Raw genomic sequence first — 14,469 nt, 5'->3', positions numbered from 1 at the left:
GCATAGTGTGTAGAGTTGGGAGTGGATATATAGACTGGAGAGATAAAATGGGAAGCATGGTGATCCTTGGATTGCCTGTGCCACATACCTTTGCAGTTGTGCTAATAGATTCAGTGCAGATTGCCAATACCTTCTATGAGCACTACCCTAGCACACAGTACAGTGCTTTCTATTCTTTTTCCGGGCTTTTGCCTGTGAGAGGGAATGTAGCTTGGAAACTACTGGTTGGTGTGTGGAAGATAAAAATCATTGGATCGGTTCAAAGCTATGGGAGCTGCCAGTTAATAGGCTAAGCTTCAGACTACATCCTTCCAATGGATAACTAGGGTCCAGTCTAGATGAATTTCTGGATCCCCAGGATACATGAATAGCATGCAGTATTCTAGAGTAGTATCCAGCTTAATGATACTTCTGTTGCTCTTGTGTCTTTCCCTCTTCTGTATCCCACAAGTTCATTCCGCTTTCTTGGCATGACTCACAAATGAGCATTGTGTATTATCCTGTGATATATGAGAGGAGTTGTCTGAATAGAGATGAAATATTGAGTCATGGCAAACAAAACTGTGGAAATGGAAACCATCCAGGGGCAAATGTTGTAAAATTAACATAGTCTGTGCAAGAAAAATGCTTTTGCTTTCAGAAGGAGAGTGAATGGAGTTTTTCACTAAGCGGGAAGGGGGCTAATAAAGACCTTTTTTAACTGGAGAATTTAATAAGAATTAACCAAAACCCAGGTGCAATTATTCTTACAGGAGTGAACTGGATAGATGGGTAGAGTTTGGCTAGTATAAGATACTTGATTTAATGACTTTTGAGGTCCTTTTTCGAAATCATGATTAATAAATTCTGCCCTCTGTGACATTTCTACTATATTTGTTTGAAAGATGAATGAACTAGGATACATAGATATAACTTTATATTATAGTTCTTGAACTTTCATGATGTGAAAATTAAATCTGTATGATCAGGACATATTGTAGAGCTCTGCATTAGGCACACATAATCTATAGTTCCTGGGGACATACACGCAAATGAACAAACATGACTTTATAGTGTTTCTTGTTTTCAGAATGGAATACATTTTATAAATAATCTAAAAGCAATAGGTTCAGTTTCTATGTTCTTAGAGATAGAACCTTAAAGACCCTAAAAACTCTAAAAAATAAAAAAGAAAAAAGAAGAGAAAAGAAAATAAACTTGAAGCTTTAAATAAACAACAAAAACCCTAAAAACAAACAAACAAACAAACAAACAATAAAAAATATATAATTTTTTTTGAAAAAATAAAACTAAAAGAACCTAAAACCCTAAACAAACAAACAAACAAACAAACAAACAAAATCTAGATCTCTACAAAGACCCAAAAAAACAAAAAAATCATTACCACAAACAAACAAACAAACAAACAAGGAAAGAACAATAACCACACTAAGCCTTAAAAAAAAATCTCGCCAAATACACTGAGAACAACCCTAAAATCATTTAAAAAAACGTAAAAAAAAACCCTAAAACAATAAAGCAAAACCTAAAACCCTAAAAACGCTAAAATTATTAAACAAACACTAAATGACCGAAAAAAGCTATTTTTTTAATCTTAATAAACATTTTTAAAACCCTACAATTCTATAAATAAGAAAACACAAGAACTCTAAAAAGACCCTAAAAAAATTATAAAACCCTAAAAAAAAAATCCAAAACTCTACAAGTCTAGATCCCTAATGAGACAATTAAAAAAAAAAAATTAAAAAAAAAAAGATAATGAAAAGATACAAAACCACCACCCCAACAACTACAAATTCTTCTGCCTTAAAAAATCGCCAAAAACACTGGAAAAGAAAATCATTTTACAAACCTTATTAAAAAAATGCTTAAAACAATTTTTAAAAATTCCTTAATTAAATTAAAAAACAAAACAAAACTAAAAAATAAAGAAAAACCCTAAAATTCTAAAACAATCTCAACAACAGTAAAAAGACCCAAAAGAACTGTAAAACCCTAAAAAAAGTTTTTTTTAAAAAAGTTCTAAAAACACATCAAAACTCTGAAACTCAAAAAAAAAAAACTTGAAAACCCGCTTAAAAATCAAAACAACAAAAACAAACAAATAAACAAACAAAAAACAACAACAACAAAACACCTACAATACTCTGAAACACTAACTAAAATCCTGAGACTATAAAAACAACCCTACCCCCCCAAAAGGCTTACAAAACCCTGAAACATTAACTAAAATCCTAAGATACAAAAATAATCCTAAACCCATAAAAAAAAAGCAAACACACACACAAGAAAACAAAAAACCTTTACAAAATTCTAAAACCCTATAAAACACTAAAAGTATAAAAAGAAACAAAAACAAAACAAAACAACAAGAAGATCAAAAACACACAAAAAACTACAATTATCCTAAAATTATTCATAAACCCTAAAAAGCCCTAAAACCCTGAAATACCTTAAATTTCTAGGAGAAATCAAGATCTAAAATAAATAAATAAATACATAAATAAACACATAAATAAATACATAAATAAACAAACAAACCTCAACCCTACCAAAAACAAACAAACAAACAAACAAACAAAAAACTTGTGAGGACAAAACAACCTCCCAAATTTAAAACCATTAAAACCCTAAAACTCTAAATAACCCAAAGGGCTTTACCCTCCTGCACCCCCCCCCAAAAAAAAAAAACCTGAAAACTGTAAAATACTAAAAAGCCCGAAAAAAAGCCTAAAACATTAGAAGTAAATAGAAAAAAAAAATCTAGAATCTTTAAACAAATACTGAAATAGTCCTAAAATCAAAAAAAAAAAAAAAAAAGAAAAGAAAAGAAAAGAAAAAGAAAAGAAAAAGAAAAAGAAAATTCTGAAAACACACCTATCAGCTAGGCAGTCATTCAACTTACATATTTTAGCCTGCTTCTGAGTGCTGGTATTAAAGGGGAATAAAACTATACTTGACTCCTTTTTGTTTGTATAATTGTTTTCTAAAAGATTTTTTTTTCTCTGTGGGTGAGTATATGTGTGTGTGTGTGTGTGTGTGTGTGTGTGTGTGTGTGTGTGTGTGTGTGTGTGTGTGTGCGTGTGTGTGTGTCTGTGTGTGTGTGTGTTGTCCAAAGAGGTCATCAGATCGTCTAGAACTACAATTGCAGGTGGTTGTGAACAACCATGTGGGTGTTAGAAATTGAACCCTGGTCCTGTGCAAAAGCAATCAGTGGGCCTAAGCAGTGAGCTATCTCCTCAGTCCTTTCTGCTTGCTCTAATCTCTACTTCACTATTCATCTTGCCCAAATATGTCTTTAATTCTTACTTCTTCTGTCTTTTTTTCTGTGATGAATTCTTGTTTGCTTTTCTCTTGCTTCTCCAATTACAGCACCAAGATTCTGCATTTCCTTTTGTTTTGGAAGATTCTCAAGGAATCCTAAATCCAGATTTTAGGGCAGTTATTTAAAATTCTTGCTGGTGATTTTGACAATGGTTTCCTCATTTTTTTAAAAATTAGGTATTTTTTCATTTACATTTCCAATACTATCTCAAAAGTCCCCACATACCCACCTCAACCACACCCTCACCACCACCACCACATCTTGTCCCTGGCATACCCCTGAATTAAGGCATATAAAGTTTGCAAGACTGATGGGGCTCTCTTTCCAATGATAACCAGCTAGTCCATCTTCTGATACAACTGCAGCTAGAAACATGAGCTCTGATATGCTGCTAGAAAAATGAGCTCTGGGGGGTTTCTTTAGTTCATATTGTTGTTCCACTTATGGGATTGCAGACCCCTTTAGCTCCTTGGGTACCTTCTCTACCTCCTCCATTTCGGTCCCTGTGATTCATCCAATAGCTGACTGTGAGCATCCACTTCTGTGTTTGCTAGGCCATGGCAAAGCCTCACAAGAGACAGCTAAATCTGGGTCCTTCCAGCAAAATCTTGCCAGTGTATGCAATGGTGTCAGTGTTTGGAGGCTGCTTATGGATGGATTAGTGGATTGAAAACCACTAATTTGGACACAATTGGGCTACTGCTGCCAATGTAGACTGTTTATCCAGTGTTGCTGGTCAGAAATCTCCGTTCTTTGAAGGCAATGGGTTTTCCCAGAACAGGCTTCTTCTGAGTCCCCAAACTTCTGTCAACACCTGTTCACCTTGATGATGATCACTGATGTGTCAAATGACCATACTTAGTAAATTAGAGTAATACAGTTTTCTTTTCCACCCTAGAAAGTGGGGATTCTAAAAATATGTGTACTAGCTAAAAGCAGTGATGGTGCTCTTCCTAGGGTTCCTTACATAGTGTCCTCCTTGGATGTTCCTCTCTGATCTATACTCACCATCTATGCAGCTTCCTCTCATGAACAGCACACATGATAACACTCAACACATCTGATCTTCAGTCAGCAGAAATATACTAATTATATTTCCCATATGGCCCAGTTGCTCATGATTCTGAGGCATAATCATACATGTTGTATTGCCAAACAAAATGACACTAATTGTCTAGTATATAATGAAGCATATTTTGTATGACTCTTTTCAGGAGTCTGTATATTCAATGATGAACACACAATCAGCAAATGAGTGAATTCTTGTGAGATGATGTCATCACAGAGGGAACCAATGGGCTAGAAAGAGAAAAGAGAGAGCCAAACTCCCTTTCATAATTAAACCTTTTCTATAACAGCATTATTAAATTATTTTTATATGTAAGTCATATCCCTCCTGACCCATTCAATTTCTTCCAAATATATTCACACCTGGGGATTAATCTTCAGAAAATTATTCTTGGGAAACATGTGATTATTTCACCATCTATAGTAGTGTGGGGGCATTATTCTCCCTACGTCATGTACACTTAATATCTTTAGATACCTCCTTCCCTGTGATAGCCTTGCAGCTCACTGAGTGACATGTGCATTTGATGATAAATGATACACAAACATTGAAGCACCTTACCATATCCTGTCACCCATATCATGTACAACATAGCAAGAACCACACCTGAGTTGAAAAATACAAATATATTTTATAGTGTCTTGAAGCTAAAATCCCCAAATTAATCAAAATATTATTTGGACTCTGTTACTTTATACCAGTGTTTTTTAAGTGTACAAGTCGCAGGCCTTTTCTGTGACCCTTTGCACAGGTTTATAGTGTCCTTTTACCATCTTCATCCTCCCCACTATCCTCCATTGGTATCAAATCTCCCCCTGCTGCTGTGCTTACTCTTCCAAAATACCTCCTATTTTTTAATGCCTCTTATTAAATTTATATTTTCACAATTGTCATTTTGAGTTTTACTTGTCTAACCTAATATATAGTATTTTAACGTTCCATCCATTTTTTTGAAAACAAAGCCCTGCACTAATACACATAGATGAGAAATATATTTCTCTCTCTCTCTCTCTCTCTCTCTCTCTCTCTCTCTCTCTCTCTCTCTCTCTCTCTCTCTCTCTCTCTTTCTCTCTGTCTCTCCTTTTTAAGGCATTCATCCAGTAGTTGACATCTAAAATCACTCCATAGCATGTATGTTTTATACAGTGAGGCAATCAATATTGATGATATGGATATGTAGTGGTCCTTCTTAGATTTTTTTTTTTTTGAACTTAAATCAACCTGGGAAGATAGAATCTCAGATAAAGATCCTCCATCACATTGGCCTGTGACCACACCTTAAGGAATGATTTTTTTTTATGACTGTTGTTGAAGGATCTAGCTCTCTATGGATAGTGTCATATTCTATGAAGATGATGTACAGGGTGTGGTGGGGACCGTGGAATGTACTGAAAACGGTTTTTTTTTGAAGAACTGAAGATCTATGTGGCATGAACAATTAAAGTGTCCTCTAATTTGTAAGTAAATTTTATACATACCTGTGTCCAGTATTCTGTCTACACATATTTCAAAACTAAAATTACCTCATCTATTTCATCCTGTTTTACTGCATTTAATCTATGAAATTCCTTGTAATCAGAAGTGCTGGTAAATTTTAAAAACCTTTAAAATATGACTGGGAGATATCAGGTTTGTTTTAATTTTATCACAACTTTGTAAGCATGCCCAAGATCTATGTTTTCCTCTTACTTTCCAAAGAATCCATAATTCATGATTGCCATTGGTTTCAATATATGTCATTTAACCCTGTCAAATTCCAGGTTTTTTTGCATAAAAATAGTCCTCCTCTAACTGTGGGTTTTCATAAAGTGAAAATTGGTGTGCTATCCAGTGTGCTGCCTCAAAGAGTCTGGCAATATTTATGATAAGAAGCACAGCTTAAAGATAACCAAGGGAAAGGTTGGAACATGAAAAATAACCACCATGGATGTTGTCAAGTCAGAAACCGAAGACTTTCTCAGAACGAAAATAAAAACAAAAATGAAACAAAACAAAACACAAACCAAACAAATAAATAAAAATCCAACAACCAAACAATAAAAACAATGCAAGGGTGAAATTCTTTGGCAGAATATTACTCAGATCATCAGGCCTTTCAGTTGGGATTTCATTTATTATTTCTAGGAGGCCATATGAAAAGGTAAATTCGAGATGCTGAACGTTTCTGAGTGTAACTAGGGAAGGAACCAGCCTGAGAGGGGTTCTATGATGTAAGCTGAACTAGGGTGATGTCACAGAGCACTGGCTGGAGGTTGCGCATCTATTCCACTTGGAGGCACTAGAATCCATTGAAGGTGAGTTCACTATCTTCACAGTGGTGTGTCAAAGCCAGGTCATTTTTTCCCACAGGCTTTTGGTGCCTGGTCTGTATCAGGAGACAGAATCTTGACAACTAGGATATTTTTCTATGGGTAAGTATATTTATGTAGTAATTAGGACCCTCATAGCTACAGAAAGCTAAAAATTTTCTCTCCTACAGAGAGTTACTGTACAATTTACTTTCTCCATGTTTATTAGCTAGGGAGATGAATGGTCTAGGTTAGTTTATCTCCTGAATTTATTATCCTTGCTAACAATATCTAGATCACAATTCCACTAAAATGCCAAATCTCCTCTTTGTCCAAGTGCATGTTAGAAGATATTAGTTCTAAATGGCTGATATTGCCTCAAATTGTTGAGTTGTTCTTGAGTTCACTGATGCAATGGCTTCATCAAATAATTTTGAAGCTGGGTCAGGAGAAACAATAAAGAAGGACAGTGGTGTGCTGTGTCCCTGGGAAGATATTTGTGAATGCAGGCACTTAGCTCAGTCCTTACACGTACAAGAGAGTCATGGTGACCCTTCTGGCCCTTTTATTTTTTTTCTCTTCTTCTTGATCATTGGGTGTAATAGTCATAGCACAACCTAAATTGACATAGAATTTCAAGGAGATGATCCTCATCAGAGACAAATTAACTCAGGGCTGAAGAAATAAATGTTGATCTGAGTATATTCTTCTGAGCTCTAGAGAATTACTTGTTAATTACACTATTTTTATGTCCTTGTTTTTTTGTTTCTTTGTTTCTTTGTTTGCCTGCTTGGTTAATTTTATTTGAGTTTCTGTATGTTTAGATTTGGCTGTCAGGAAACTCACTGTGTAGACCAGACTAGCCTTTATCTCACTAAGGTCTGCCTCACTCTGCCTCTTGAGTACTATGATTAAAGTTATGGGTCACCACCAATTCCTATTAACTTCTCCATTTGATTGTTTGTTTTGTTATTTTTTGTTTGAATTTCTCTTTTGTTTGTTTTTCGTTTGATTTTCTTCTGTTTTCTTTTACTTGTTGTTGTTGTTGTTGAGACAGGGTTCCTCTCTATAGCACTGGCTTCCCTGGAACTCACTTTGTAGACCAGGCTGGTCTCTAATTTAGAAATCTGCCTGTCCTTGCCTTCTGAGTTCTGGGATTAAATGCGTGTACCACCATGGCTGACTTATTAACTTCTTATTTTTATAAAATTAATTTTAGGAGCTCAAATCTGTTTAGCATAGTCTTCTTCACATGTTCAGAAGTTCTCGTAGAGAAGAGTCTTGGTCCAGCATTCACTCCCAACCCATAACCATTGCCCATCAGGAATTCATATATATGACAGAGGCAACAGCATTGTGTCTGGCGTAAACGGGCAAGATCTTCAGTCCCAGGCAATGGGCAAGTATGATATTTGAAGAGAATGGAAGCCACTTAGACAGTGTGATCTAGCACAACAGGTCTACAGCCAGGTAGAAGACAATACCTCTGAAGAGTCTGAGCATGACATCACTCAAGAAGAAGAGTAGGAGGAAGCCTTCTTCCCAGGCCCTGGGGAATATTGTTGGCTGCAGAATTTCTCACGGGTGGAAGGAAGGTAATGAGCCTGTCACCCATTGGAAGGCCATCATTCTAGGTCAACTGCCAACAAACCCTTCTCTTTATTTGGTGAAGTATGACGGAATTGACAGTGTCTACGGACAGGAGCTCCACAGCGATGAGAGGATTTTAAATCTTAAGGTCTTGCCTCACAAAGTAGTTTCTACTCAGGTGAGGGATGTCCACCTCGCCAGCGCCCTGGTTTGCAGAGAGGTACAACACAAATTTGAGGGGAAAGATGGCTCTGAGGACAACTGGAGTGGGATGGTGCTAGCCCAGGTGCCATTCTTACAGGACTATTTTTACATTTCCTACAAGAAGGATCCGGTCCTCTACGTCTATCAGCTCCTGGATGACTACAAGGAAGGTAACCTCCACATCATTCCAGAGACCCCTCTGGCTGAGGCGAGATCAGGTGATGACAATGACTTCTTAATAGGTTCCTGGGTGCAGTACACCAGAGATGATGGATCCAAAAAGTTCGGAAAGGTTGTTTACAAAGTTCTAGCCAATTCTACTGTGTACTTTATCAAATTTCTTGGTGACCTACATATCTATGTCTATACTCTGGTGCCAAATATCACTTAAATTAAAAAAAATCACAAAGTACAGAAAAGTAAACCTATAGGATTGAAAAAAATGTTTATTTTCCTGTGTTGGGTACCTATGGGTCTTTGACAACCTCAGTATCTTTGTCAATAAAATTTGTTTTGTTCTAAAAATTAATACGTGTGACATGACATGCTTTTAGTGAACACATTGTTGGAAGAGATGGACTATGGTGGAAAGAACATCAAAGCAAGATGAAAGTTGCAACTCAGGCTGTGAACAGTGCATACATCTAATATTACACAGGCTAAAATGGACAGGACTTAGATTCTGTGGTCTGCATAGTGAGCAAGGAATTGGAGATATGACTTAGAGGAGCAGGGATGGCAGCAAAAGATGGATTTTTAGGAAGAAGGGGAGAAAGACAGGACATAGATAGAATCTCTGGAATGAAGTCTGAGGGAGAAACAACAAGTTGGGGGAAAGAGTGATAGATAAAAGGAATGTGGCCTTGTTACACAAAGTGCAACCCAGAAAACTGATCCAAAGAGACTCAGAAATCAAACAAAATCAGGTTTCATTTGAATAATGAAACCAAATGAAACTTGTCTCTCATTTTAAGATTTATTATCTTTATTTATATGGGTGGGTAGTAGCTTGAGAGTATAGATGACCACAGAGACATGTGTTGTCAGATCCCATGGAGCTGGCATTAAAGCTGATTGTTAACCATTGGATATGAATTCAAGAAAACAAATCCAGTTTTTTTGCGGTACAAAAGTACTCTTGACAACATGGTCATCTCTCTATTCCCATTAAGATATCTTTTTAAGAAATCCAATATTAACATGCAGAAAAGAGACCAGGTAGAAGTTAAGAAAGATTAAATTGATGGTAACCTTTAAAAACAATAAAGGACACACAAAGGAGTAAAGGACACTGAGGAACAAAAATATTCTAAAATGAAGTTCTCAAAATGTGAAGCAGGAGACCCAGGAAGAATAGAAATTTTCTGCAAGTAGTTAAAATTGGACATATCCACATTAGGTTCTTTGGTTTCTTAACAAATAGCCAGCGATCAGGTCAAATAGTAATTTAAAATAGAAAATGAGTATATGGTGAGATAATATATGGTGGGGCGTGGATCCTGAGTTCTTTCCCTGTGCAATCTTTGCCTGGGATGAATCCTGTGATCTTTTGGAGGTCTCTGTTGAGTGCCCCAGATGACCATCAAAATGTTCCCCATGGCCTGTTCCCCTGGCTCTCCTCCAAACATCTGACTCCCAACATACCTATGTACCATTTCAGCCTGTCTATTCCCTGGAAATTCCAGTCTTAAATTTATGTGTGACCTCATTCTCATAAAACAGTGAAGGTGTACTCAATGCATATGTGCTGACCTCTTTTCTATGCCAGTTCTCATGGGTTTCAAACTCTATGAGGTTGCCCAATATGTTGGTCACTACTCCTGAGTAGCCCCTGTGCTTCATGGGGGTCTTACTGGGTCCCATAAGCACTCTGAGTGTTTCTTTTGTTTGTTTGGTTTTATTGTTGTTGTAGTTTTGTTTTTGTTTTTGTTTTCTTTGGGTTTTTTTTTTGTTTTTGTATTGTTTTTTTTTTGTTGTTGTTTTTGTTTTTAGTCAGGCTTGTCATGGACTCAATCATTTGTGTTTTTTCTCTAGAATAAGTTTAAATGCCAAATGACTTGAAAATACTCTCTATTGTTGATTAATTTTGGTATTTAAGAGAGTTTTTGTGCTAGCTGGATGTCTTAATTAGGGTTCCAATGCTGTGAAAAATCACTATGACTAAGGCAACTCATTAGAAACATTTCATTAGTGCTTTTCAACATTTCATTGCAGTTTCAAAGGTTCTGTCCACTATCATCAAGGAAGTAAACATGCAAGTGGCTGGGAATATGTGGTGGTGGAGAGGAAGCTTAGAGTCTTCTGCATGCAGGGATGGTGTCTTCCACACTGAGCAGAGCTTTAAAGCCTCACAGTTATATGCTTCCTCCAAAGAGGCTACACCTACTCCTATAAGGCCACACCTCCTCGTAGTCCAACTACATTCAGAGTGCCATACTGGTTTCATAGAAACTTGACAAGATCTAGAGTCTTGAAAGAGGAGGAGCCTCAGTTGAGAAAATGCCTCTTTAAGATCAAGCTGTAAGGAATTTTCTTAATTGGTGGGAGAGGACCCAGTTCATTGTGGGTGGTGACACCCTTGTGGTGGTAGTCTTGTGCTCCTCATGGAAGCAAGACTTAAGGAGCATGTCAATAAGCATCACCACTCCATGGCCTATGCATGAGCTTCTGGATCCAAGAACCTGTGTTGTTTCAGTTTCTTTCCCAACTACTTTGATGATGAACAGCAATGTGGAATATAAGCTGAATAAAACTTTTGCTATGGAAATAGCTCTTTGGACATGGTATGTCCTTACAACAATAGAAATTTTAAGTAAGACAATTTCTTAGAGAAACAAAATATCTAATAGTACCACTGTCACTTATCCTATAAGGACAAATAATGTGTAGGTGTTTTATTTTAATTTAAAGGTAAGATATTCTCATGTATATAATGACATGCAATTGTTCTAGTTTGCATCTTTCTCACACTGATGAATACTAACATCAAACATAACTTGGGAATATAAGGGTTATTAGCTTACATGTTACAGACTATTACCAAGGAAGGCAAAACAGGAACTTGAAGCATTACCAGGAAAGAGTGCTTATTGCTTGACCCTATCTTAGTCATTGTTCTATTGCTGTGAAGAGACATCATGGATAAAACAACTATTATGAAACAAAGCATTAACTGGGGGCTTGAATACACTTACAGAAGTTTAGTCCAACATCAAGTTAGTGACCGCAGCACTGGAGCAATAGAACTATTGATCCTTAGACAGAGACAGATATTCTGCCATTACATTGGTTTCTTGAAAACTCAAAGACCACCCTTATTGACACTACCACTTCCTCCAATGAAGCCACATCTTCTCTCATTCCTTCTAATCCTTAAACACACTGCCAATCCCTGGTGACTAAATATCCATATATATGAATCTATAGGGGATATTCTTATTCAAGCCACCAAAAATCATGTGGCTTGATCAAATATTTTATTTAAATACAGAGTAAAAGCCTCCCTTTTATAAATGACTAATGATGAGCTTACCCACAGTTGCCTACCCTCACACATCGACCATCAAGGAAGAAAATGTCCCATAGACTTACCCAAAAACCAAGTGAATAGAGACAATTCTTCAATTGTTCTCTCTCCTAAGGTGACGCTAGATTTTCAAGTTGGAGATAAAAAAAAAATCCCAGCACATTAAGGATTATCCTACTCCATAACCCACACAAACATTATTCATCCCAATCTCCTCCTTCTGACTAGGTATAGACCCACTTCCCTCCATGGCAGAAGTGAAGGGTAAGTACCTCCAACAGCAAGAATACTCAATAATAGGTGACAAGTAGTGAATATGTCTTATAGCCTCACAACACCTACATTCTAATGTGTGTTACACTTTCTGGGAGACACTCCAATCTGTCCAACTTCCTGCCAAGTCAGCTTTAACCAGAAAAAATTCTCATCAATTAATCCAATGACTTTTAATTGATTTATTTCTCCTGAGGGAATGGAGTGTTACCCCTTCATGGATGTATTGGTGTCTGATTCATAAGTAATAAAACCCACTACTATTAACAGCTAAATCACAGGTGCTATGACAAATAACAACTCACATGAGAAGCATCACATTTAGTTAAGCCTTTTCAGAAGTTTTATTGTAGTTTTATTTATGTACTATATAAATCCATTGATTTATTTATTTTTAAGTGTGTAATTTAATGATTCTAAACACATCTCACCACTGTCATTTTTCACTCATTTTTCTGGTACTTCATATGATATTGAAATCTACTAAAATACAATAGTGAATTCAGAAAAAAGACCAGTGGTGTGGGTAGCAGCAAAGTTCTTGAGTCTCAAAGACAACAGATACCGTGGCTGAATATTCCAACTACAACAACTAGGTAACATTGGTTCTACACTTAGCATGCCGTTTCTAGAAAAAAAAAATTAAAGAATTAAGCCATGTTTCCTCTGAACCTGACATGTTACTATCACAAAGGAAAGAAGGATCCATGATCACATGAATATGAAAGGGGCATGAAGCAGCAAAATTGTTCAACTTATTGGCAGCTAGTCAGCATTAACACAAGAAGGGACAAAGACAATAAACAGCTTTGAAAACATGTCCAAATGACCACGTTCATTTACAAGTTTTTTACCCATTCCATGCACATCCATTGATTGATTAACTCATTGATTAAAGCCCTCAGGTTCCAATCACTTTTCAGAGAGCATATTGTACTACCTATGAACATTGTACTGTGGACCAAAGCCTTCATCAAAGACCCATGACTGACATTTCAAAACAATTTAACCACAGAATTCTTTATTTGAAACAAAGTGATAGGATCCATCTATCTCTTCAAGGATATCTCCGTTTTGTTCAAAAAGAACAAAAATGCAATGCAAGTTCAGGATATTGATCACCTATCCATGCATTTAAACCCATAGGTTCTAGCCAGAATGTAAGGTCAGAAGTCTAAACTTCACCTATACTACAACTAACTCTGAAGATATCTAGCAATCTCCATTTCCTTTCTGGTACTTACCCACACCAAGTCTGCATTAAGGAATATAGTCTAGTGTGAGATAGTGCCAGCAGTTAATTGCAAAATCCCACTCTGAGTTGAGTTGTATGTAAACTCAGACATCTGTAATATAGACACACATGCATATTCACAAATACTCACAGAAAGAGGCAAGAAGTAGAGGAGCTGAATCTTAGAAATCCTCAAGGAAGAGAATGAAAATCTTGTAAGGCACAGAGGTAAGAGAAAAACTGTGTCTTTCTGCACAAAATCAGGCCATTCTGTCTTCCATCACTGAACGGGAAGGCTCACTATCACTTATCACTATCTGATAAGGTATAGACAGTTGATGAAGGATGAATAGTAAGTTTTCATCAAAGGTATTGACTTTGAAGGTGATAGATTGTTCATTCTCTACTGGAAGCCAGATGCCCAAGAGTTTATGGGAAACACAAATGATTTGAATGGGTTGTAACAAAGGGGAGAAGACGAGATATGAAGTTGGCAGGAGGAGTTAGGTGGGAATGGGCCAGGTTTTTTTCTGGGAGGAGTTACTAAAAGAATTGGAAAGTAAATTCCATCAAAATATAGTGTATGAAATTCTCAAGGAATTAAGGAAAGTAGTTCTTAATATACCATGTCTGTACTGAACACACACAGACCACTTATATGTCCATCTTCTAAATAACAAATTCTTATACAGCAGTTTCATTACATTGAGGGCAAAAGTAATCCAGAGGTTATTTAAAATGAAGAAGAATCTGGGGAGATGTCCCAGGGGTAAAGCCAAGTGTTTGGTCAAACATTCACCTACAACACCAGTGCTTAGGAATTGGAGTGGCAGAGACAGAAGGATGACTGTGGCTTCCTGAATGTCAGCCTCACTCCTAGCTCAGCAAGAAACCCTGTCACAAGGGGAAAATTAGGGAGTGAAGTAGCAGAAAACAGTATACCCTTCCCTATCCTCTGCA

At 36.6% G+C, this 14,469-nt stretch overlaps 1 protein-coding gene across 1 annotated transcript; it reads left to right on the top strand.

Moving 5' to 3' along the window:
• Positions 1–8,183: 8,183 nt before the first annotated feature.
• Positions 8,184–8,867, top strand: Gm21287 (predicted gene, 21287). Its single transcript, XM_017318865.1, has one exon. It carries the CDS (start codon positions 8,184–8,186, stop codon positions 8,865–8,867), a length of 684 nt encoding a protein of 227 aa, XP_017174354.1.
• Positions 8,868–14,469: the final 5,602 nt, after the last annotated feature.

Source organism: Mus musculus, chromosome Y (assembly GCF_000001635.26).
Source record: "Mus musculus strain C57BL/6J chromosome Y, GRCm38.p6 C57BL/6J".
In the NCBI taxonomy this organism is placed as follows: domain Eukaryota; kingdom Metazoa; phylum Chordata; class Mammalia; order Rodentia; family Muridae; genus Mus; species Mus musculus.
Note: the sequence above shows the minus strand (reverse complement) of the source record. Positions and strands in the feature narration are given on the sequence as shown.